Genomic DNA, 24,945 nt, shown 5'->3' on the forward strand with positions numbered 1-24,945 from the left:
CTGAAGTGGGGGCAAAGGGGCCTGAGCTGGTGGGCCTGACCTCAGCGGGCCACCAGGTGGAGCTGGAAGGCTGGGGGCAAGTTGCCCAGGCCGGTACACTGTGGGGTGAGGTCGATATTGGCCGGGCTCCCAACGGGGCGCAGGCTGAACCTCTGCAGGATGGCCGTGAAGAAAAGAAAGATCTCGGACCGGGCCAGGCCTGCACCCAGGCACATCCGCTTGCCTGGGGACACAGAAGGACAGACTAAGAACTTAGGGCACCCAGGGCCTGGCCAACTGGCTCCCCACCTTGCCTCTCACAGACCTGGGGCAAAGGGCATGAAGGCGTCTTTGCCCTGGAACTCGCCCTTATCATCCAGGAAATTGCCAGGGTTGAAGTGCTCAGGGTCCTTGAACTGGCTGGGGTCCCAGTGAGCAGACACCAGCAGAGGAATCACGTAGGTGCCCTGGAGGGGTGCAAGATAAATCATGGGCTTCCTGTTTGTTTGGGGGCCATACCCAGCAGTGCTCAGAGGGTTACTCCTGGCTTTGTGCTTCGGAGTCTTGGAATAGTGTTCAGGAGAGTGTGTGGTGCTAGGGGTCAAACTGGACTTCCAGCACACAAAGTAAGTGCTTAGATGGGCCAGGGGTGGGTGCACGAAGGTTTGCCTTGCACACAGCCAACCTGGGTTTGATCTCTGCATCCCATGTGGTCCCCTAAGCACCGCCCCGAGGGATCCTGGAGTGCAGAGCCAGGAGTAATTCCTGAGCGTCGACCAGGTCTCCAACACTGCCTTCTGTCCCCCTGAGACTTAAGATTTTCAGTGCTGAAGTCTTGGTGCTTGTGCCTATGAGGCCAGCAGGGCCACACCTGGTAGTATTTGGGGAACCCATTTGTTCCAGCCCTTTGAAGTAACCTCCTTTTCCTTATATCCTCGCCTGCTAGCTTAGGAGCCAGCAGGGAGAGGGCAGGGTTGCTGCCCCAGTCCTCATCAGTCCTGTACACATGTCCCCCTTCTCAGCTCCAGTGCCTGGAATCCTCAGACTTAGTGGGCACCTTGGGCAGGAAGTGGCCTCGCAGGTGGGTGTCTCGGGTGACGGCGCGGGGCAGCCCCAGGGGCAGCACGCTGATGAAACGCTGGATCTCGTGCAGCACAGCATTGGTGTAGGGCAGGCGCTGGCGGTCATCCAGGCTCGGGGTGCGGCTGCGACCCACCACGGAGTCCAACTCAGCCTGCACCTTGGCTGGGGCCGGTGGGGGGTGTGAACAGCGCTGAATCATGTTCCCCAGCCATCCCAAACCCTAGGTTCTCCCACCCCCAGTTCTCCAGACCTGCCACCTCTGGGTACTTGAGCAGAATGAGGAGCCCATAACGCAGGGTGGTGCTCGTGGTCTCGGTGCCCCCGAAGAAAAGATTGTGCGTGGTCATCACCAGGGACTCCTCATGGAAATAGGTGTCCTGGTGGTCCTGTTCCTGTGGGCGGTGGAGGGTGGTGCTTTGTGAACTGGGTGCCTACTGGGCGATCGGGAGAGTTCAGGGTAGGGTGGGCGGGCTGCACCTTATCCATCTGGTCGAGAAAGCAGTCGATGAAATCCCGGGGCTCTCCAGCTTGCCGCGTCTCCCGGTGCCGCTGGATTTGCTCGGAGATGAAGACCCGCAGCTCGGCGAAGTTTCGGAAGATTTGGTGGTGGGGGCCGGGAAGCCAGTCCATCAGGGAAGGGAAAATGTTGTACATCTGGGGAACAGGGTCTCAGTGGGAGCTTGAGCAGAACTACTGATTGCCCTCTAGAGGTCTAGAGCAATGTGTGGGGATGTGTATTCTAGATCTCTTGCAGTCGACTCTGGTCGACGCATGCTCTGTTGACCCCTCGGGGGAGGGCGGGGCGACCAACCACTCACCTCTCCCCATCTAGTGCTCATGATGTGGAAGTTATCAAGGAAGAGATCCAGAAGCCTCAGGAACTCCGGGTCCTCATAGCCATAGCGGTTCCCGAACACCACGGAACAGATAACGTTTGCCACGGCGCTATCGAGCAGCCTCCGGGGGTCCAACGGGGCCCCTGGCAGTGGGGACAGCGCGCGGTCATAACGCTCTGGCACTACCCTCGGCTAGCTCTTGCTTGGCCTTAACTCGCTTCTTTCTAAACCCACCCTACCTTTCCAATGTGCCTTTCCAGCAATCCCCTGGGCACACCCGCACCAGGCCCTTTTGCCTTCCCAGCCCTGTCACACCATTGGTGGCTTGGAATTCCTCAAGCAGACATGCCGCTTCCTCCAGGACGCGCTCCTCGATGGTCCGCGTACCCAGGCCGAACTCCTTGAGCGCTCCGATTGCAAAATTGCGCAGCCTCTGCCAGCGCTGCCCGTTAGAAAACACGATGCCTGGGGAGAGGGAGCAGCGGGGGAAATCAAGGCCGTGAGTCGGCCACGCCCTACCCCGAAAGCTTCCAGGCGCGGGGCCCGGCGGCCTCGCCACCCTCAGTTTAATTTCTTTTCCAGGCCGCTCGTGTTTTTCCAGCCCAGCTCACACCGGGGCCCCATAGCTGCATGCAAGTCCCGGGCCCCGACCAGAGCGTGCGCCTTTTCGCTTCCGTATCGCGCGTTCCTATTGGCTGCGCGGGGGGTGGGCCTTACGTCTTAGCCCCGCCCGCCTCCTCGTTGTGGCTCCTCGTTGGCTCGGCTGCTCCGCTAGGCCCCACACCCCCGTGCCCGGCCCCGCCCCTTGTCTCCCCAGCTGCGAGCCGACAGTGCAGAGCCGGTCCTGCGCCGCGCGTGCCTCACCGTTTCCGCGCGTGAAGCGTTCGAAGACTGCCAGTGTCCCGCGGCCGGAGAAGGTGTCCGCCTGCAGCACTAGCGCGTCCCGCAGCGCTGCGTAGCCGCACAGCACCACTGCGGGGCGCGGGCCCAGCCACACCGTGAACACCGGGCCCCAGCGGCCGGAGAGCTACCGGGAGCAGGGGCTCAGCCGAGTGCCTGAGTGGCAGCTACCGCCCCACTTCGAGACTTTTCGAACCCCCAGCTCATGGTACCCCTTTCTCCAGCCCCAGGAGTCCCGGTCCCCAGCATTCTCTTAGCATCTAGAAGATTGGGGGTCTGGACCCTTAGAGTTCCCATCACCCACCTTGAACCGGACAGCCCCGCTGCACCCCTTCTCTCCCCGGCAATGAAGAAATTCCCGCCCCCGACTCCTCCCACCCACCCAGGAGTTGCGACTGGAGTGTAGCCACTGCTCTACATGAAGCGGTTGCTGAGGACCTCACTTTCCCCTCATCCCTCCAGATGTGATTGCCCATCACAGCTGCCAGATGTCTGGCACCCCAGCTGCTGCCCAGCCCGCCTCCTCCCCAGTTTTCCTTCGGGAACTCCGCATTTCCAGAACTCAGGGGGTTCCAACCCTCGGCCTGGTCCCATTTCCGAGAACTAGGAGATGTGTTCCCCAGTGCCACCTTGACGAATCCCCAATTTTGTCCACCTCCCTGCTCCCCTAACCAGGGTTACCTCCATCAATGCACGGTCCAGGCGCCCCGACTCCAGCTGCATGAGGTTTCCCAGCAGCGGGAGCGGCGTGGGCCCTGGGGGTAGGGCCCCTAGCTTGCCCCGCGCCCCCCCACCGCGCCTGGCTAATGCCAGTAGCAGCAACAGCAACAGCAGAGCTACAATGCCCGTGACCATCGTGTCCTTCTGGGCTCGCGACTGCGGTGCCGCTTCATCTCTATTTCATTGCCTTGGGTCCTGGGAGGAGCGGGGGGCGGGGACGCGCTGTGGGAGGGGTGGACGCCCCGCCGGCGGCTCCATCCCAAGCCCGGAGTTCTCCGCTACACCCCTGCCCTAGCTCGTCAGTGGAAGCTTCCCCTAGCCTTTGGGGGGCGCGTGCCCCAACCTGCACAGTTTGGCAACCAGCGTCAATATCAGGTGCACCTTTCTCAGCCCCTTGCCCTGTTGGAACCACTGTATTTTGCTTGTAGGGGGTGTATTTCCGAAGCTCCTGGCACTTCTGCTCCCTCTAACTTCCAGTTCCTAAACAGATGCTCCTCCGCCCCCAGCCTCCCCACGCCTGGCTCCCCTAGGATTCCTCCGTGTTTCCCCCATGAGTGGGCGCCCTCTTCTCCACATCCTTATGCTCTGTCCTGAATTCCTGTCCCTGTCCCAGTTTTGTTTTGTTTTGTTTTTTGCTTTTTGGGTCACACCTGGCAATGCACAGGGGTTACTCCTGGCTCTGCACTCAGGAATTACTCCTGGCAGTGCTCAGGGGACCATAAGGGATGCTGGGAATCAAACCCGGGTCGGCCGTGTGCGAGGCAAACGCCCTACTCGCTGTGCTATCACTCCAGCCCCTGTCCCAGTTTCTTTTTCCCTCTCTGCCTTCCAGCCCCTCAGCCTCACCCCCTCCACATTCTGCACCCAGGGCCAGAATGATAGTACAGCAGATAGGGTGCTTGCCTTGCACACAGTCAACCTGAGTTTAATTACCAACATCCCACATGGTGTCCTGAGCACCTCTAGGAGTGATCCCTGAGCATAGAGCCCATCCAAAAAACCCCAAACAAAATAAACTCTTAAAATCAATGTTTGTGAAGGAATGCAAGACCCTTTCATCCTTTTTTAACCCCCCAATGGGGTCTCTATACCCAGTGATGCTCAAGGCTTATTCCTGCCTCTGTGCCAGGGATCACTCCTGCTGGAGCTTGGGGCACCCTATGAGGTGCTGGGGTTCCAGCTGAGCTGTATGCCAGCTAAGAGCCTTACCCACAGTCCTAATGCTGCAGACCTCATCCCAACTTTTGTGTTTCTGTATTGAGCTCAGACTCCATTTCTGTCTTTAGCTGAATCTTTGTCACCATCTCTTCTTGTCTTGGTATCTCATCTTTTTTGGGGGGGCTGGGTGGGGTGGGGGTGCTAAGGGAAGCATACTTGGTGGCACTCAGGGGAACATGAAGATCTGGGGTACATCTTCAAAGCACATGTTCCAGCCCTGGGCCTCAACTCAGAACATCTCAGCTCTTTGCGTCCCTTATTCTTCAAGCACCCTACCAATGGCATGATCTCTCTGGCCCACCATCATCTCTTCTGTCTTTGTTTTAGACTCTTGCTTCCTTCTAGCTGCTGTCTTCCCTCCACCCCGCTTTATTTCTTCTCTGTCTGCTGTCTTTGATTCTCAGAAGTTCTCTTTGCTGGACACAATGCATCTCCCAGTCTCTGCCCTTCTCTCCTCCCTCCTTCCTTCCTTCCTTCCTTCCTTCCTTCCTTCCTTCCTTCCTTCCTTCCTTCCTTCCTTCCTTCCTTCCTTCCTTCCTTCCTCCCCTCCTTCCCCTTCCTTCCCGCTTCCCTCTCCCCCTCCCTCCCTCCCTCCCTCCTTTCTTTCTTTCTTTCTTTCTTTCTTTCTTTCTTTCTTTCTTTCTTTCTTTCTTTCTTTCTTTCTTTCTTTCTTTCTTTCTTTCTTTCTTTCTTTCTTTCTTTCTTTCTTTCTTTCTGCTTTGGGACCTCACCTGGCTGTGCTCAGGACTTACTACTGGCTGTGCCCTCGGGATCACTCCTAGCCATGTTCTGGGGACCCCATGGGGTACCAGGGATCAAACCCAATAGGCCACATGCAAGGCAAGCTCCCTCCCCGCTGTAAACTCTCACCAGCCCTTGCATCCTTCACTTTTTCTGTCTGTGCATTCCCTCCATCTTTTCTCCTTGGATCCTTTTGGGACCTCTTTCTCACCTTCCCCATCTGCGTCCCTGATTGGGGCCTGGGGCAGACTTCATGATTGACCAGTGGTGGGAACTGCGTGGGGATTAAGGAACTAACTCGGTCAAGTGGGGACCGCCTATAAGCCTCACTTCAGCAGGCTCCGTGCCCAGCGGAGCGTGTCCTGGCCTCTGGAGAGCCTGGGGCAGACGAGCCTTGTTCTGTCTGGCCAGCCAGCTCCACCCTTGGCTGTGGGCATCCTGTTGTCTTGACTCTGGCTTAATGAAGTTCCAGCTGCCTGGTCACTGGGAAAAGACTGTGTCAGCAGGAACATCAAACTGTCAAGTTCGTGTCAATTGGAAATCTGCACTCCAGGCTAGACTCATCCCAGAGGGAGGGAAGTGTCACCCCTGAGAAGAAAGAGAATTGGGGGGAGTCTATCTCCCTGGCTTCTCCTGCCCTTTCTTTCCGTCTTTCTCTACTCATGTTCTCACCCACTTTTTGTTCTGTTTTATTTTGTTTGGGGGTCACACCAGACTGTGCTCAGGGATCACACCTGGCAGTGTCAGGGAACCTTACTTGGTGCCAGGGATCAAATCAGGGTCAGCTGCATGCAAGACAAGCACCTTACACATATACTATTTCTCTGTCACCCCCACCCCTATTTTTTTGTTTTTGGGTCACACTGGCGATGCTCAGGGGTTACTCCTGGCTCTACACTCTGGGGTCACTCCTGCCAGTGCTTGGGGGACCCTATAGGATGCCAGGGATCAAACCTGGGTCAGCTGTGTGCAAAGCAAACACCCTCCCCGATGTACCATTGCTCTGATCCCCCCATTTTTTTGGAGGGCCTCCCCAGGGGTGTTTCCTGAATTCTCTTGGTAGACATGAGGTACTGGGGACTGAACCGGGGGCTCTAACAGGCAAAGCATGTGTTCCAGTCCTTTCTGGGCTACTCCCTAGTTTCTCCCTTCTATCTTCTTTCTCCTTGCCTCTCTCTTCCAGTCTGTCTCTGTGTCCCTCAGCTCTTGTATCTCTCTGCTTTCCTCCATGTCTCTGACAGTGAGATGGATTGAAGGAGTGTTAGAACCCATCTGTGTCCCAGAGCAGGCTTCTGTTCATTTCTAGCTGTGTTATCTTGGGCAAGTCACTTAAACCTCTTTAAGCCTCTGCTCATTTGGGAAAAGGGCCCACAGTGTTCTGTTTCCTGGCTGGAGCAATAGTACAGTGGGTAGGGTATTTTTGCCTTGCATGTGGCCGACCCAGGTTCGATCCCCAGCATCCCATATGGTGCAAGGCAAATGCTTTCCCTGCTGTACTATGTTCCAGTTCGCATCACCCGCATCATCCATGGGGAGGATTAAAGGTGGCCTTGAGCACAGCAGGTGAAAGGAAGCCCCTGTGAGTGTTAGTGATTGTGATTTGTTGATCTCTGGGGCTAGTTTAGCTCTCCATGCTGTCACTTTTTCCCTGCACCCCAGCATCTCTCTGGGGTGCTTTTTCATTCTGCCTTCAGTTTCTCTGCCTCTCAGAGGCTTGATTCTCCAGTTCTTCCTGAGAAAACAACTTTTTCTTTCCCTTTTCCTTTTTTTTGTTTTGCTTTGAGGCCACACCTGGCAATTACTCCAGGCTCAGCATTCAGGGGTCACTCCCGGCGGGGCTTGGGGGACCATAAAAGTGCCAGGAATTGAATGGGGTTGGTTGCATGGAAGACAAGCACCCTCCCTGCTGGACTATCACTCCAGTCTCTCTTGCCTGGGGGTCACACCCAGTGATACTCAGGTTTTACTCCTGACTTTGTGCTCAGGGATCACTCCTAGTGGGGTTGAGAGACTGCGTGGGGTACTGGTGATCAAACCCAGGTCAGCCCCCTGCACCGCAAGCATCCTCTCCACTGTACTATCTTTCCGGGTCTCGTCGTAAACAATTTCTGGCAATTTCTAGCAGCCTTAAGCTTGATTAAAAGAAGTCACAGTTGGGTGCGGTTCCCCCTTGGAGGCCCGACCTCCTTTCCTCCACTCTCAGGGACTCCCCTCCCTTTAGTTCAGTCAACACATGGTTTTTACTATCTCTCCAGTCCCCAGCCAACGCCTGTTTGAACCGATTATAATTTATTAGGACTTGATACAAAATCACCCCTAAGAGGCGCGGTTGGAAGCAATTGGGGCAAAAGCAGGCATGCGTCCTCCCTTCCCCATGCCTTTCCTTATGCCTCTGGGGGCACAGACCCGGTTACGAGGGAGCGATCGGGGGGCGGGGGGTGTCGTGGCGGCGGGTGGAGTGGAGACATGTGACAGGTGCGGAGAAGCGCGGCCCGCGGGTCAGCGCGCGCGCACGCTCAGCTGGAAGGGCCGCGGCAGGTTGCCCAGCCCGGAGCTGAGCGGCGTCAGGTCGATGTCCTCGGGCGCCCCCAGCGGCTGCAGCGTGAAGTTCTGCAGGATGGCCGTGAGGTACAGGAAGAGCTCCATGCGCGCCAGCGACTCTCCCAGGCACAGCCGGCGGCCTGCGAGGGAAGGGGTGGGGAGAGAAGATGGGGTGCATCACCCCCCCACATTTACGGAGACAAACGCAGAAGGACAAACAGCGGGGACGTCGTAGACTGCCCCTCTAGAGGCCGGGAAAGGGCTTTTAAAGCAAATCTTGGTGGGCCTGAGCTGATTGGTCAGTTGCCTTGCGCCCAGATAATCTGGGTTTGATCCCCGGGATCCCATATAATCTCCCGAGTCCACCTGGAGTGAGCCATGAGTGCAAAGCGAGGAATAAGCCCTGAGTACAGCTAGATATGGGCCCAACCTCCCGCCCATACCCTCCCAAACAGACAAACAAATTCCCAGGTTCTAACTCGGGTTATGCCATTAGTGTTTTCGTGATCTTGGGCAAAGCCACCGTTTCTGGGTATGGAGAAGGAGGATACTGGGGTCAGGTGGAGAACTCAGGGGTTAGGGGTGCATGCCTGCATATACAAGGACTTGAGATGTGTCCCTGGCAATCCCATTCTGGATGTGGCTTTGGTGGCCCCCTAGTACCTCTGGGTCCTAGCCCTGAACTGTTGGTAAGTATGGCTAGGAGTCGCCCCCAGGTCCCTAGCTCTGCTCCGGAGCATCCCATGGGATGTTCTTAGGTTATTGTGGTTGGTACTGCAGTTGCAGCAGATAACACTTGGATAGGTCTCACTAGGGGTATCACTGCAGCTGATCCTGATCACTGTCATCCCGTTGCGATTTGTTCGAGCGGGCACCAGTAACATCTCTTATTGAGAAACTTATTGTTACTGTTTTTGGCATATCCAATACGCACGGGTAGCTTGCCAGGCTCTGCCGAGCGGGCTCCATACTCTCAGTAGCTTGCTGGGCACTCTGAGAGGGGCAGAGGAATCGAACACGGGTTGGCTGCGTGAAAGGTGAAAGCCCAACCACTGTGCTATCGCTCCAGCCCCTGATCCTGATACTCATTTTAAAAATCTGTGAGTACATATGCTAGGGATAGGGATTGAACCCAGTGCCTTTATTTATTTATTTATTTATTTATTTTTGGCTTTTGCGATCACACCTGGAGGTGCTCAGGGATTGCTCCCGGCTCTGCAGTCAGAAATTGCTCCTGGCATTGCTCGGGGGGCATATGTGATGCCAGGGATTGAATCTTGGTCAGCCATGTGCAAGGAAAATGCCTTCTTGCTGTACTATCATTCCAACCCCATGAACCCAGTGCCTTACACATGCAAAGCCTGTGCTTTACTACTGAGCTGTGTCTCTTATTACTGCGATTACAGTGGAATCCTCATAGCAATGCTCATAGCAATTATTTCGGCTTATTTTTGTGTTATACCCAGCAGTGCTCAGGGATAACTTTGGTGGGCTGGGGGACCACATATGGTGCTGGGGATTGAATCCAGGTTAGCAGTGTGCAAGACAAGTGCCATACCCTCCTTCTCTCCCTTCCACTTTCCATCCTTCCCTCCCTTCCTTTCTTCCCTCCCCCAAACTGAATTGAACCCAAGGCCTCACGATACTTTCCCTGCTGAGTTACAACCAGACCTAAGACCTAAGCCCTACCATCTTTTTTCCTTTGGGGGGGGGGGCTTTTGGGGTATTATGCCATGCTCCGGCTACTCCTGGCTCTGCATTCAGGAATTACTATGCATGGGGGACCATATGAGATGCCAGGGATCGAACCCAGGTCGGCTGCATGGAAGACAAATGCCCTCCCCACTGTACTATTGCTCTGGCCCCAGCCCTATCATCTTAAAGATTGCACATTGAGGTATAGAAAGGTGAACATATCCAAGGCCATTCTGCTAGGCGATGGCAGAGTTGGAATCTGCTCTTACTCGGCCCCCAACTCTTCTCAGAAGCAGCTCCTGGCAGGTAGTAGGCAATATCAAGTTCAGTTTCTTTGTAACCCCTCTCCATTTGTATGGGTCTCTTTTTGTTAAAGAATGAAGAATGACACCAAGAACTACCTCAACGGCGACACCTAGTGGAAAACTGGTAACGACCAATTTCAAGTGTTTTTTTTGTTTTTTGTTTTTTTGCTTTTTGGGTCACACCCGGCGATGCACAGGGGTTACTCCTGGCTCTGCACTCAGGAATTACCCCGGGCGGAGCTCAGGGGACCATATGGGATGCTGGGAATCGAACTCGGGTTGGCCGTGTGCAAGGCAAACACCCCACCCACTGTGCTATTGCTCCAGCCCATCTCCCTCAATTTTTTCCAGTTTCTTTTGTTTCACTGGACCACAGTCAGCGATGCTCAGGGCTGACTCCTGGGTCTGCACTTAGAGAGTACTCTTGATGGACTCAGCGCACTATATGGAGTGACAGGCACTGAAGCCTGGTTGATCTTATCTGGCATGGATTTTCCCCGCCCCTGCCTCTGCCATTGCCCCTTTCTTCCCCCTTTAGCCTGTAGGAGCAGAGTGAGGAGGGAGGACAAGTATCTCTGCACACCCAAGGCTGAGGATGATTGTGGATGATGAAATGAAAGGGTTGGGATTGGTGACTGTAATTGGAATAAGGAGATAAGGGCCAGGAAGACTGACTGTTGCTGTCGGATCTCCTGCACTCACCTGCAGAAAACGGCATGAAGGCAGGGCTCTTCTTGAAGGACTTATTGTCATCCAGAAAATGCTCAGGGTTGAATTCCTGGGGCGTCACGAACTGACTAGGGTCATAGTGGACTGTATTGAGAAGAGTAATGACATCCGTGCCCTGTGAGGGTGGGGAGGCAGAAGCAGTTACTCAGTTACCATTATTATTATTAACATTTGCTGGGCTGCAGAGATAGCACAGCAGATAGGGAACTTAACTTGCACATGGTCAAACCAGGTTGGATCCCTGGCACCCCATATGGTCCCCCGAGGGCACTAGGAGTGATTCCTGAGTGCAGACAGGAGTAAGTCCTGAGCATCACCGGGTGTGGTGATGGACTCCCATCTCCTACTTTTTTTTTCCTTTGGCTACAGTGCTCAGAGGCTATTTGTAGCTGTATGCTCAGGAGTGACCCCTAGTGGTGCTTTGAGGTCCCCTGGATAGAACCCGGGCCAGCCACATGCAAGACAAGTGCACCTTTTCTATCCCCTGTGTTATCTCTCTAGCTCTTCAGAATCATTAGTTTATTTATTGATGTAGTGCTCAGGGATTACTCCTGGCTCTGTGCTCAGGAATCACTCCTGACAGGGCTCGGGGGACCATATCCACAGGTGCTGGGGATCAAATCCCGGGTTGGCTCTGTGCAAAGCAAGCACCCAGTGCTATTGCTCTGGACTCCCAGATCCAGTAGCTTAAAAGGACCAGAGAGATAGGCAAAGAGGCCAAAGTACATGCATTGCCTATGGGTGGGCCCCACATGGTTCCCAAAGACTGCCAGGAGTGACCCCACGAGCACAGAGCTGAGAGTAATCACTGAGAAAAAAGAGGGTGGGGGTTGAAGGGTCTCAAGAATTTCCACTTTACTAGGCTGGAGGTGTGGGGACCTGGATAGGAGGCAGCGGGGCACAGGACTCCATCAATGTGTGTTGGTGTCTGGGGATTCGTAGTGCTGGGTGCTGTGGTTGAGAGTTGAGGAATGTCAAATACACTTGTGGAGCAGACTGGGAATAGCAGGTGTATGTGTGCAGGCGTGTGTGGAGGGCTCAGAGAATCTTCAGAGACCTTAAATATCTAAGACTCAGGGTGCTAGGAACTAAAGTTGGGGTTATGGGGTATTTTGTTGTTGTTGATGTTTAGAGGGGCCACACCCAACGGTGCTCAGGAGTTACTCAGGAATCACTCCTGGCAAATTCGGGGAACCACCCATACCAGATGCCGGTGATTGAACCCGGGTCGACTGCCTGCAAGACAAACACCTTCCCCGCTGTACTCCGGTCCCTCAGGGCGGGGTAATGGTTGTTAGAGAGTCGGGGATGCGGGTTAGAAGGGCTGCCCGGTGGCCCGCGCACCTTGGGGAGCACGAAGCCGCGGAAGTTGGTGTCCCGAGTGACGCGGTGCGGCAGGTTCATGGGGATGACGTCTGCAAAGCGCTGCACCTCGTGGATCACGGCGTCTGTGTAGGGCATGGACACCCGGTCCTCTACCGTGGGCAGCCGCGCGCGTCCCACCACGCGGTCGATCTCCTCGTGCACTCGGGCTGGGAACCGAAGGGGGAGTGTTGCTGAGGGTCAGTGGCGGGCGCGGGCCCCTGCGTGGGACGGACCCAGGCGCTGCGGCAGGGATGCACGTGCGGTTGAGCCTGAGCCTGCTGCGGGGGTGGGTGCTGGGAGGGGGGGGTGCTGGGAGGTGGCGGCGGAGCAGGCGGCCCTGAACCTGAGGGCCTCCGCACAGGATCCGGGAAGTCGGGGGGGGGGGGGGGGGGGGGCAGAGGCGGGTCGTGCCCTCGTGGGCGGGGCTATAGATGGGCGGGGCCACTCAAGGCTGGCAGAGGTGGGAGGGGCTTGCATGGGCGGGGTATAGGCGAGCGGGGTCCTATAAGAGAAAAGACATCGGTGGGCGTGGCATATGTAGGCGGGACAGAGGCCCGCAGGATCCCCATGGGGGCGGGACACAGGTGGGCGGGGCCTATGTAGGCGTGACCATAGATGGGCGGGGTCCTTGGGCGGGGACAGAGGCGAGCGGGGCGGGGGGACTTCCTGGAGGCGGGCATGATCCCTGCGGGCTGTGTGGACAGGGCTGGGCATGTGTGTGGGGGTGGATAGACCCCCTGAGTGGTGGGTGGGATTGGCTGGGGGCATTTGGGGGCTGCGTGGCCCTCTGTGGGCGGGGCTTGCAGGTGGGCAGGCCCCGCCTCACCTGGGGGAGCGCGCACCTTGCACTTTTGGGTACTTCATGAGCACCAGGAAGGTGTGGCGCAGCGTGGTGCCCACCGTCTCCGTGCCACCGAAGAGCAGATTGTGGGTGGTCATCAGCAGCGTGTCCATGTAGAAGTGGCTCAACGGGTCCTGCTTCTCCTGCGGGGGTTTGGGGAGAAGGGGAGGGAAATCAGGCTTCGATCCGGACCTCGGGTTTCCCCGCAGGCAGCACCACTGCAACCCGGAGCCAGTGAAGTCCCTCTGGCTTCTCCTCCGTTCCTTGGGGACCCGGGGAGCAAGGAGCAAGGAAATTCTTTGCCCCAGGGCCCCCAATTAAGGTTTCACGCTGAGCCTTAACGTCTTCTTAATGAGCTGTTAATTGGCGGTGACCCCGGCTTGGCCTCCAGCCCGGCGGAGTGTAGCTCCCTTCCCGAGATCCCAGAGCTCCTGCCCAGGCTCACTCGACCCGGGATCCGCGTCCATCTGGGGCAGGGACAGCAGGTCACACCAGAGAGGGGCCTTCCTGGCTCACCTGGGCCATCTTGGTGAGGAAACAATCAATGAAGTCCCGGGGACAGTTGGGGTCGAGGGAGGCCTGGTGTTCGCGGACGATGCCGGCGATGAGTTCCTTCATACACCCATAGTTCTGGAAGAGGCGGCGGTGTGGCCCAGGGACCCAATCCAGGAGGCCCGGAAAGATGTTGTAGAACTGGGGTGAGACAGAGTTGGTGTATGTGTGTGTGTGTGTAACACCCGTGGATAGCTAACATGTGCGGGGGAGTGGGGAGACGCATTCATGTGATGTCTTACGTGTGTGAGACAGGGTGGGGAGGGGACACACGTTACCCTCCCTGCCACCTCCTTTTCTTTCTTTTTATCTTTTCTTTTCTTTTCCTTCTTTTTTTTTTGCTTTTTGGGTCACACCTGGTGATGCTCAAGGATTACTCCTGGCTCTGCACTCAGGAATCATTCCTGTAGGTGCTCAGGGGACCATATGGGATGCCATGGACCAAACCTCTGTCAGTTGCAAGCAAGGCAAGTGTCCTACCAGCTGTATGATCACTCCTGCCCCTCTTTTCTCTCCCCCCAGTTCCTTCTTTCCTTCCTTCCTTCCTTCTTTCCTTCCTTCCTTCCTTCCTTCCTTCCTTCCTTCCTTCCTTCCTTCCTTCCTTCCTTCCTTCCTTCCTTCCTTTCTTCCTTCCTTCCTTCCTTTTTTCTTTTTGGGTCACACCCGGTGATGTGCAAGGGTTACTCCTGGCTCTGAACTCAGGAATTATTACCCCTGGCAGTGCTCAGGGGACCATATGGGATGCTGGGAATTGAACCCAGGTCGGCTGTGTGCAAGGCAAATGGCCTACCCGCTGTGCTATTGCTCCAGCCCTCTTTCTCTTCTTCCTTTCTCTCTCTCTCTCTCTCTTTCTTTCTTTCTTTCTTTCTTTCTTTCTTTCTTTCTTTCTTTCTTTCTTTCTTTCTTTCTTTCTTTCTTTCTTTCTTTCTCTCTCTCTTTCTTTCTCTCTCTCTCTTTCTCTTTCTTTCTTTCTTTCTTTCTTTCTTTCTTTCTTTCTTTCTTTCTTTCTTTCTTTCTTTCTTTCTTTCTTTCTTTCTTTCTTTCTTTCTTTCTTTGTTTCTCTTTTTTTTTTGCCACACCCAGTGGTGCTCAGGGCTTCTGGCTCTATGCTCAATGATCACTTCTGGTGATGCTGGGGACCATATAGGGTGCAGGGGATTGAACCCAAGTCAGCCACACAAAAGGAAAACACCCCCTTCATTATACTATTTCTCTGCCCCTGCTTTTCTCCTTTGGATTGTGTACCCCCCACCTTATTTCCCCCCAAACTGCACCCCTGACCTCTCCCCAGGGACTGCTCATGATCTGGAAGTTGTCATTGATGAGGCGGATGATGGTGAGAAGACGCTCATCGTCGTAGTCGAAGCGGCTGCCGAAGAGCACAGAGCAGATGATGTTGGAAACGGAGCGGCTCAGCACGAAGGTGGGGTCGAAGGGCTCACCTGACGGGGAGGGCAGGATGGGTGTGGGTGTGGGCTCAGCGCCCCAAGGGGCTGAAATACAGCTGACCCCAGCAGAAACAGCCCAGCATCTGACCCGATCCACACACTGGACCACCAAAGCCTGGGACCAGCCAATGGACAGTGACAGCCCGATCCCCCAAAAGGATGTGACTTGCTTCTCAAGCCAGTATTCTCCCTTGAAACACATATCTCGTTTGCTTGTCTCTGTGCTTCTTTCTTTTTTTGGTGAGAGATAGGGTCACACATGACTGATGCTCATGGCTCTGCACTCAGGAATTACTCCAGATGGTACTTAGGGGCCAAATGGGATGCCTGGTATCAAACCCGAGTCGGCAGCTCGCAAAGCAGCCCTTTCCACTTGTACAATCGCTCCAGCTTCACTGTCTGTCTCTTTGCTTGTCTGTCTCCATTCTGGAGAAGCTGCTTGAATACACAGTTTTCATCTCTCCCTTTACATCTTTTTTTTTTTTTTGGTGTGTGTATGTGTGAGGAGGGTGGGGATATCACATCCAGTAATGCTCCGGGATTACTCTTGGCTCTGTGCTCAGGAATTACTCCTGACAGGGCTCAGGGGACCATATAGGATGCTGAGGATAGAACCCAGGTTGACTGTGTATAAGGCAAGTGCCCTACCCCTCCCCTTATCTCTCTCTCTTTCTTTGTCCCTCTCTTTCTCTTTATTTTGTTCCTTGGGCCACACCTGGTGATGCTCAGGGCTTGCTTCTGTCTCTGCACTCAGGAATCACTCCTGGTGGTGCTGGGGAACTATATGAACTGCTGGAGATGGAACCCGAGTGAGTTGCATGCAAGGTAAACGCTTCCCCTCTCCCCCACCTCTGCTGTACTACTATTTTCCCAGCCTGGCATCTTTCTAAATAAGTTTAATTGAAAACTACATTGCTTCACACACATGCACACACACATGCACATGAGCATGTGCACATGATATTGGAAAGGCAGTGGGGAGCCCATAATATCCTGCATTATGACTGGTCACCAGACAGCATGCACAGTACAATATAAGCTCAAGATACAGCATGATCCAGGGGCACACCAGCACCTGGACAGGATAGTCTCACCCCAAAGGAAAATATGGCAACAAGAAGCACCCCAAAACCAACCGTGGACCAACAGCAGACCCAACCTGCAGAAGCACCATGCTCGGTCCTGCGCTCTGAGGATCCCTAACAACATAGCTAGGAGCTCCGACAACACAGTTAGGAACCCCAACAACACAGCTTGGGGCCCTGACAACACAGTTACGAGTTGAACTTCCGGGGTCTGGACCTGCCAAGCAAGATTCTTCTGCCCAGCCTCCCCCTGACCGCCAATTAGGGCATTTGGCCACCCAGACCACCAAGACGGATGGACGTGCACTGGGTTGCGCCCTCGGATACTGACCATCAGTTTTGCGGAGCTCTGCCAGCAGGAAGCTGCCTTCCTCCAGAATCCGCTCCTCGATGCTCCTTTTGCCCATCCCGAAGTTTCGCAGAATCTGGACCGAGAACCTTCTCAGGGCCTTCCACCGTTCCCCATTGGAGAAGGCAATGCCTGGGAACAGAAAGAGGGGCAAGAACAGGAGAGAAAATACAGTGGTTGGGACCGGAGTGATAGTACAGCGGGGAAGGTGTTTGCCATGCACGCGGCCGACCCAGGTTCCAACCCTTGCATCCTATATGGTCTCTGAGCAGTGCCAGGAGTAATTCCTGAGTGCTGATCCAGGAGTAACCCCTGAGCATCGCTGGGTGTGACCCAAAAGGAAAAAAAAAAGTACAGGAGTTGCTTGTGCGTCCCAGAGACCAGAGCCTCTACATCACATATTTTCCCCTGAGCACTGCCAGGGGGCAGCCCTGAGCACAGAGCCAGTTAGTGCCCTTGGGCACCCACAGGTGTGGTCCTCTCAGATAGAAAGAACAACAAAAAGTGGGGCTGGAGCAATAGCACAGCGGGTAGGGCGCTTGCCTTGCACGAGGCTGACCCGGGTTCGATTCCCAGCATCCCATATGGTCCCCTGAGCGCTGCCAGGAGTGATTCCTGAGTGCAGAGCCAGGAGTAACCCCTGTGCATCGCCGGGTGTGACCCAAAAAGCAAAAAAAAAGAAAAAAAAAAGAAAGAGCAACAATAAGAGAAAAACAGAAGGAAAAACAAAAGAGAGAGGCCCATCTCATCAATGAGGAGCGGCAGAGACTGATTTCCTGGGACTGATTGAGACAGGCAGGGAAGGGGATGGGAGAGAGAGGTGTGTGTGGGGGATGTGTTTGCATTATCTCCAGCCTTCCCCCTCCCCCCATCCCGACCCGTCCTTCCAGGAAGTATCCCCTTCCCATGCTATGGGAGCAGGGGGTGACTCTTCATGCCTTGCCAGGGCTTGGGACTTGGCACATCTTGGTTCTCTTTGCCCCCTGGTCCTGAGGAGGCTGCCTCTATTTCCCTGTGCACACTTTTGATTGACTGGGGCTCTCACTGGGACGGTGGGGGCGGGGGCGTGGTGGAGCTAACGCTGCAACCTGCCTGGCTGACCTCTGTGTTCCTGAAATTGTCCAATGGCAGGTGTTAGGCCAGATTTGCTGGTGACCATCCATGGATTTGGGAACGCCTCAGAGACTGGACATAAATTAAGGGACGCATAGTAGTGGATGGGGCGCTAGGATTCGAGCTCTGGGAGCTCAGGGAAGAGGGCATGTTGAGTGGGGAGCATGGCCCCAGAACATGGAAGCCCTAACACACTATTGATACCACGCAAAAAACGACAATTTAAATACCCCTCCATAGAATATAGCCCTCCCCAAAGAATTCCCAAATGAACTTGGAGGCACTGGGTGCTTCTCCGGGGAACCAGACACAGCCTGTTCTCTCCCTGCAGTGCGGATTTTGGCATAAGCCGCTCTTACTTTCAGAACATTCTAGTTACTCTTCACCCCTTGTGGCTTCCCCTTTCTGACTGGTTGCCTTCAGCATCCTTTTGTTGTTGTTCTGAGGTCACACCTGGCGATGCTCAGGGGTTACTCCTGGCTCTGCACTCAGAGGTGCTCTGGTACCATGTAGAATGCCAAAGATTGAACTCAGGTTGGCAGCGTGCAAGGCGAATGCCCTGCCCACTATACTATGGCTCCAACCCCCCAGCATTCTTGTTTTGGGGAAAGGAGGGGGGATGGTTGGGTGACACCTGGTCCTGGCCCCTTCCTTCTCTTTTAGTAACAAAGCCCTCAAGCGAGCATAAGATACAGGGTGGCACTGGCCTGGAGGCCCACAGCTAGGGAGAGAGTGGCAGGGCCCTGTGGTCACCCTCCACGCTGGGTACTGAAAGAACAGAGACAGACAGTGTGTGCATGTGCACAGAGATTTTGTTTCATTCTTTTCCCTTTTTCTCATTACTGGAGATCAAACCCCGGGCTGCATGCGTACAAGGCGCGTGTCATGTTGCCAAGCCATGTCCTGGTCTGTCTTGCTTGTTTTGGCCACAGCTGTGGTGCTCGGGAGCTATTTGCTGCCCTGTGCTTGGGGATGGCTGCCAGGGGTGCTCAGGTCAGCGTGCAGTGCCAGGGGTGAATCCCGGGGCTCCTGCGTGCACAGCCTGCACTCTGGCCCCTTGAACTCTCTCTCCGCGCCCTTGCCCTGGTGTTTCTGTGTCCAAGGAGCAAGTCTCTGCTCACAAATGTCCCATCTACACTTTCGGGTGTGTCTGGGCAGGTGAGGTCAAGCCTGGGGAAAGTGCTCTCAACTAGTGTCTTGTCCTTTTGTTTGTTTTGGTTTCTGTTTATTTTAACCTGAGCCTCTTTATTTCTTTAATTCCAGCTCCACTGGAACCCACCTAGTGCCTCTCCTTCTCCTCCTCCTCCCCTCCTCTTCCTTTTCCTCCCTCCCCTCTCTACTCTTCCCCTCCTTTCCTTTCTCTTTCTTTTAACCTGAGTGCTTTAATTATTTAATTCTAGCTCCTGTGGTAACTGGAACCCACCTAGTGACTCTCCTCTTTTCCTCCTCCTCCTCCTCCTTCTCCTCCTTCCTCCTCCTCCCCCTCCCCTCCTCCTCCTCTTCCTCCTTCTTCTCCTCCCTCCTCCTCCTTTCTCCTCCTTCTCCTCGTCATCCTCCTCCTTCTCCTTCTCCTCCTCCTCCTTCTCCTCCTCATCCTCCTCCTTCTCCTCCTCCTCCTTTTCTTCTTCCTCCTCCTCCTTCTCCTCCTCCTTGTCCTTCTTCTCCTCCCTCCTTCTCCTCATTCCTCCTCCTCCTCCTTCCTCCTCTCTCCTTCCTCCTCCTTCTCCTCCTCCTCCTCCCTCCTTCTCTTTCTCATCCTCCTCCTCCTCCTCCTTATCCTCCCTCCTTCTCCTCCTCCCTCCTCCCTCCTTTCTCCTTCTCCTCCTCCTCCTCCTTCTCCTCCCTCCCTCCTCCTCCTTCTCCCTCCTTCTCTTCCTCCCTCCTCCCTCCTTTCTCCTTCTCCTCCTCCTCCTCCTTCTCCTCACTCCTCCTCCTCCTCCCTCCTCCTGCTCCTCCCTCCTTCTCTTCCTCCCTCCTCCCTCCTTCCTCCTCCTCCTCCTCCTCCTCCTCTTCCTCCCTCCTCTCTCTATTTCCCCCCTCCCCTCCTTCCTGTTTTTGGTGGTACTCAGGGGATATTCCTGTCTCTGCTTAGGAGCGATCTCTAGAAGTACTTGGGGACCATACACGGAACTGCAATTTGAATTGGGGTAAGCCGTATGCCTTACCTCCAGTACTCTCTCTCTCTCTCTGCCAGCCCCCCACCCCCCCTAGGAATTATTTAGAAGGAAAATGGATAGTCCATGAAACAGGTCTTTAGGACTTTCTCATCAGATGAACTAGAGTTTCTTTCCTTCTGTCTTTCCTTTCCCCATCATTTATTGAACTCAGCTTTGTTATATGACTTCCTTTGAGTAAGAGAAACAAGATTCAATGACTTCTGAACCTCAGAGGGTCAGGAGATTGGGAAAGGATAAGGCTGGGTTAAGGAAGGAATTTCACAGTGGGTGGAGTGGCATGGGATGGGTATCGATGGGGCTGGAAGTGGGGCATAGGGTACTGGGGTTATGGGCACTATAGCACAGTAGCACTGCCATCCCATTGTTCATCGGTTTGCTCGAACAGGCACCAATAATGTCTCTATTGTGAGACTTGTTGTTACTGTTTTTGGCATATCGAATACACCATGGGTAGGTTGCCAGGCTCTGCCATGTGGGCAGGATACTCTCAGTAGCTTGCTGGGCTCTCCGAGAGGGATGGAGGAATTGATCCTGGGTCAGCCGCAGGCAAGGCAAATGCCCTACCCACTGTGCTAGGGGTTATGGGATGGACACTAAATTTGGGGTTGGTGAAGGGAGGTGGAGCTGGGTGGGATGAGAATGTCCATCAAGTTGGGGTCAGGTTGTGCTGGGGGTTGGGTTGATATGCGTGGAACTTGGTGGAGGGGTGAAGGTTGAAAACGAGAACTGATAACGGGCAACTTGAAGGGGTGTCTGGGTGATAGGAGGGGGCCGTGGCATGCAGTTTGACTCAAGGACTGATTGTCTGGGGCCAAGAGGAGATTTATCCCTGGGAACGGACATAGGAGTGAGCTGCGGTCCAGGCTGCAGAAGAGTTTAAGTACAGGCTGACATGGGGAGTGTAGAGGGAAGGTTGAGGGGGACAGTGGGGGCCAGGACCAGACTTTCTTTTTCTTGATTGAGATGGACTTTTGGTGATGCAGGATAGGGATTGGCATGACAGAGGGTTTGGAGCGGGGTGCAGAAGGGGCTTTGCCTGGAAGTGTGATTCCAGTTGGTGGTGGGGGAAGGCGGGGAAGGTTTGGGTTCTTGCTCATCTGGTACAATTGGTGAAGACGAGGCCTAGAGTGGCCTCAGAACAGTAGGACAAAGGCTAGGGCTATAGCACAGTGGGTGGGGAATTTGCTTTGCATGTGGTCAACCCAGGTTTGATCCCCAGCATCCCATATGGTCTCCTGAGCACCACCAGGAGTAACTCCTGAGTATCGCCAGGTGTGACCCAAAAAGCTCCCCTCAAAAAAATCCAACCCCCAAACTATAGGAAAGACAGAGTCCCTGCCCCCATGCCTGGCTGTCTTCACTGGGGTCCCTTGGAGGGGGGTGGGTTGAGTTTTCCTCCTCGCCCTAAGCAGAGCCCCAGCAGCCAAAGACCTCTGGAACCCAGCCACAGCCATGCTCAAGGCCCCTTTCCACACACTCGGACGTGTCTCACACATGAAGAAACCGGCAGAGGAACCCAGGTATGCAGCACCTGGGGCTGAGATCTCCAAGCCTGCTCGAATTGGGACTGGGCCTCCTCCACCCAGATCCCCCATTTTCCAGTACCTGGCAGTCACACCCACAAACTGCCCCCAACAGCCGTGTAATCCCAACGGCCAAGATCCAGAGACTATAAAACAAAGCTCCTGGAAGTATACGGCTGCATTTGTGGCTGCACCACCTCTTATTGTCTAGTTCTCCCTCTTGGAGAACCCGGCAAGCTACTGAGAGTATCCTGCCCGCACGGCAGGGCCTGGCAAGCTCCCTGTGGTGTATTCAATATGCCAAAAAGAGTAACAATGATGGGTCTCATTCCCCTGACCCTGGAAGAGCCTCCAATGTGGCACTGTTGGGAAGGACACGTAAAGAGAGGCTGCTAAAATCTCAGGGCTAGGATAAATGGAGACGTTACTGGTGCCCACTCGAGCAAATCGATGAAAAACAGGATGACTATGATACAGTGATACAGTGATAGGACAGACCTGTCCCTATGTCCCCAGCCTCAGTATGGAGTGGGTTGGGGCCAGGGTTGGGGCCAGGCTTACCGTTGCCCTTGGTGAAGTTGTAGAAGACGGGATAGTCCCCACGGCCGCTGAACTCCTCACCCTGGTCCACCAGCGCCTCCTTCACGGTTTGGTACCCGCTGAGGACCACCACCCGCCGGGGCCCGAGATGCACTGTGTACACGGAGCCGTACTCCTTGCTCAGCTGGGGACAGGAAGACAGTGGTCACTTGGGGCTGGGGCTGGCCACCGCCCGCTCCCTGCCGGCCTCCTCACCTTGGTCAGGGAGGTGAGCATGTCTTGGGAGCGCAGTTGGAGCAGGTTTCCCAGGAGAGGGAGGGGCCGGGGCCCGGGGGGCAGCTTGCCCTTGTCCCTGGCGCCCATCCTGAGGAAGAATAGGATGAAGGCCAGAAGCAGCAGCAGGACGGCGGTGCTGACACTGTCCATGGTGGTGCAGGCGGCTGCAGGGACAGAGAAACAGGAAGCGCTGGGGAGGGTGAGGAGAGGAGAGGGGGGAGAGGTGCAGAGAGAGAAAACAGTTCAGGGGGGAGGGCATTTGCCTTGCATGAGGCTATGCTGACTGTGACCCACGTTACTCCTGCCTCTGCACTCAGAAATCACTCCTGGTGGTGCTCAGGGGACCATAAGGGATGCCAGGGATCGAACTTGGGTCGGCCATGTGCAAGGCAATTGCCCTCCCTGCTGTACTATCATTCCGGCCAACTTCTTTTAAAAAATTAATTTTTTAATATTTGGTGGATTTGGGGGACCATATGAGATCAAATCCACGTCCGTCGGCTGTGTGCAAGGCATCCGCACTGCCACTGTATTATTGCTCTGGCCCTGTGACCCAGGATCTGAACCCTGGCACTACCTAGGGTCCTTGAGCACAGAGCCAAGATTAGCCCCTGAGCACTGGCAGGCATAGTTCCCTGACAAAACAGTAAGGCAGTAAGAGAGGCGGGGGGCTGGACAGATAGCACAGTGAGTAAGTAGGGCACTTGCTTTGCCCTCAGGATCAGCACCACAGCTGATCCTCCAAACCCACCAGGAATGATCCCTGAGCACAGAGCGAGGAGTAAGCCATGAGCACCCCTGAGTGTGGCCCCAAAACAAAAACAAAGAGCACTAGGGATGGATGCAGAGACCAGGTGACAGAGAAAAATGTAGACGATCTCAATATCTATAGCTGTTTGCTTATCATCCATCCATCCACCCACTACCTCCCTATCCTCTATGGTTTGCTATCTTCCTGTTTGTTTTGGGGCCATTCCTGGAGCTTCTCAGATGCTTACTCCTGGCTCTGTACTCGGGGTTCACTCTTGGTGGTGCTCGGGGGACCATATGTGGTGTCAGGAATCAAACCTACATGCAAGACAAACTCCTATCTCTCTGGTCTTGTCTATTTTTTTTTTTTTTTTGCTTTTTGGGTCACACCCGGCAATGCACAGGGGTTACTCCTGGCTCTGCACTCAGGAATTACTCCTGGCGGTGCTCAGGGGACCATATGGGACGCTGGGACTCGAACCCGGGTTGGCTGTGTGCAAGGCAAACGCCCTACCCACTGTGCTATCACTCTAGCCCCAAGGCCTTGTCTATTTTTTAAAAATCTGCCATTCATCTATTATCTGGCATTCATCTATCTTCTCTCATTGATCAATGCCTATGTACCTATGATCTATTTTCTGGTTCTACTGATATCTATTGTCTATCATCTCTCTGGAGACTGAATCCGAATAGAATCAACTATAAAGACAGGGAGAGGGGGAGAGAGAGGGAGAGGGAGAGGAAGAAGGAGAGGGAGATGAGAGAGGGAGATGGAGAGGGAGAGGGAGGATGGAGGAGAGAGCGGAGAGAGAGGGGGGGTCATGGAAGGGGCCTGGTCAGAGAGAGCTCAGAGAAACAGGGCTAGAGACAGCCAGAGACCATCAGGAGGGAGAGACAGAGACAGGGAGAGCTTCCAAGAGTGTAGAGTCAGTGGAGACAGAGGGACAGAGGGATGGAGAGCTGGACCGACAGAGCCAAGCACAGACAGAGGGACCCTTGGAGAGGTGTGCAGCCAGCGACAGAGAGAATAGAAGGGGACAGGAACCCAGGGATGGAGGCAGAGATCTGGGGTCACACTGCAGGGATCTGATTCCTGCCAGCAATGGGGTTGGGGTGGTGAAGCCCTGGGGAAGGGGACACGGGTCAGGTGAATGGCGGGGCTTCAGAGAGCCCAGAGACCTCGAGGAGGTGGCAGAGACAGTCCCCCTGTGCCCGGCTTCACTTCTTTGGTTCTTTACCTGCAGTGCTGCTGGGGCACCAACGGGCACCGACGAAGTGGCTCTGCCGGCCGCTCCCAAGCTCTGGGTGTCCTGGGGGGAGGCCTGGGGGTGGCCCTTAAATCAGCTCTGTCTACACCCCCTGGCCCCCCCCTTCCCTTGTTCTCCAACTCTCTCTAATCCCTCCTCCCTCCGGATTTACCTCGCCTGCAGCTCCGGGGCACCCCGCCAGCTGGATGGACGCCTTGGGTGGAACTGGCCTGGAGAACCCTCCTCTGCCCGCTAGCTGACCCTCCTCACGGCCACTGGCCTTCTGCCCCGAGCCAGGCAAAGGGTCTGGTTTCTGGTTTCAGGGGTGATGGGCCCTTGGGAGAATGATGGAGGAAGTTGGGGGTTTGGGCCACCTGGTTTGATTTTCTCTGGGTTTAAGTTTCCCTGGACTATGGACTGGCCATGTGATCTGGAACGAGTGACCCCCAATGCTGGCCAGTTTTCTGGAGCTTTTGCCTTCCTGGGGCCCCGGGGCTCTGCTCTCGCAGCTGTCTGCGTCTCTGTGTCTCTCTCACTGCTCCAGCCCGGAGTCTCTCTGGGCCGTCTCGCCTTCTCTCCAGGTGGGGCCACCATTTCTCTCTTCTGGCTCTCTGTCCCTGTGTCTCTCAGACTGCGGGGGCGGGGGTGGGGCCCGTGGCAGGAGGGAAGGCAGGGGGAAAGCCCGGAAGGAGGACTCAGGCCCCCATACCCAGTGCTCCTCACCCCCCTCACCCACAACAACTGAGTTCTGCTCCACTCTGAGCTCCTGCCCAGAGAGTGGCCTCAGTTACTCAACGCCTGGCTGGGGCGGTGGGGGGGAGGGTGGGGGGAGGGAGAGAGTGCCAGGACCTGGCCGGGTCAGGACTCTGGGGACCTGGGAGTAGGGGGCAAATGTCCTTAGGTCAAGGGTCTGAGAGGCGGCTTCTGGGGGC

General features: G+C 55.2%; 2 protein-coding genes across 3 annotated transcripts; both read right to left on the reverse strand.

Annotated features, from left to right (window-relative positions):
- Positions 1–41: 41 nt before the first annotated feature.
- On the reverse strand, positions 42–5,697 carry LOC101547911 (cytochrome P450 2F2-like). The gene is made up of 10 exons (XM_012935522.2): positions 5,689–5,697; positions 3,480–3,674; positions 2,763–2,925; positions 2,214–2,363; positions 1,881–2,041; positions 1,540–1,716; positions 1,313–1,454; positions 1,037–1,224; positions 305–446; positions 42–223 (listed from the first exon to the last, which is right to left on the reverse strand). Exons 1-10 carry the CDS (start codon positions 5,695–5,697, stop codon positions 42–44), a joined length of 1,509 nt encoding a protein of 502 aa, XP_012790976.2.
- A 2,073-nt stretch (positions 5,698–7,770) lies between these two features.
- LOC101547636 (cytochrome P450 2F5) lies at positions 7,771–24,228 on the reverse strand. Of its 2 annotated transcripts, XM_055145980.1 has the most exons (11): positions 24,186–24,228; positions 24,005–24,088; positions 21,996–22,180; positions 21,762–21,924; positions 16,370–16,519; positions 14,787–14,947; positions 13,470–13,646; positions 12,955–13,096; positions 12,092–12,279; positions 10,721–10,862; positions 7,771–8,158 (listed from the first exon to the last, which is right to left on the reverse strand). In XM_055145980.1, exons 3-11 carry the CDS (start codon positions 22,164–22,166, stop codon positions 7,977–7,979), a joined length of 1,476 nt encoding a protein of 491 aa, XP_055001955.1. In that variant the 5' UTR covers positions 22,167–22,180; positions 24,005–24,088; positions 24,186–24,228; the 3' UTR covers positions 7,771–7,976. The 2 variants fall into 2 exon arrangements, with proteins under 2 accessions (XP_055001955.1, XP_004620838.1); XM_004620781.2 differs by lacking the exon at positions 24,186–24,228 and having other exon boundaries at positions 21,996–22,206; positions 24,005–24,058.
- Positions 24,229–24,945: the final 717 nt, after the last annotated feature.

The sequence above is a fragment of the Sorex araneus genome, chromosome 8 (genome assembly GCF_027595985.1).
Source record: "Sorex araneus isolate mSorAra2 chromosome 8, mSorAra2.pri, whole genome shotgun sequence".
NCBI classification, from domain to species: domain Eukaryota; kingdom Metazoa; phylum Chordata; class Mammalia; order Eulipotyphla; family Soricidae; genus Sorex; species Sorex araneus.

What these genes read in the sequence shown, in the direction of transcription:
- LOC101547911 (XM_012935522.2), bottom strand. An exon ending in TGGACCGTGCATTGATGGAG is followed by an intron (nt 2,926 to 3,479) that starts GTAACCCTGGTT and finishes TGCTCCCGGTAG; the next exon opens with CTCTCCGGCCGCTGGGGCCC. An exon ending in ACGCTTCACGCGCGGAAACG is followed by an intron (nt 2,364 to 2,762) that starts GTGAGGCACGCG and finishes CCCTCTCCCCAG; the next exon opens with GCATCGTGTTTTCTAACGGG.
- LOC101547636 (XM_055145980.1), bottom strand. Translation starts at nt 22,166, where the DNA reads ATGGACAGTGTCAGCACCGCCGTCCTGCTGCTGCTTCTGGCCTTCATC. An exon ending in CAACTTCACCAAGGGCAACG is followed by an intron (nt 16,520 to 21,761) that starts GTAAGCCTGGCC and finishes TTCTGTTCCCAG; the next exon opens with GCATTGCCTTCTCCAATGGG. An exon ending in GAAGTACCCAAAAGTGCAAG is followed by an intron (nt 12,280 to 12,954) that starts GTGCGCGCTCCC and finishes TTCGGTTCCCAG; the next exon opens with CCCGAGTGCACGAGGAGATC.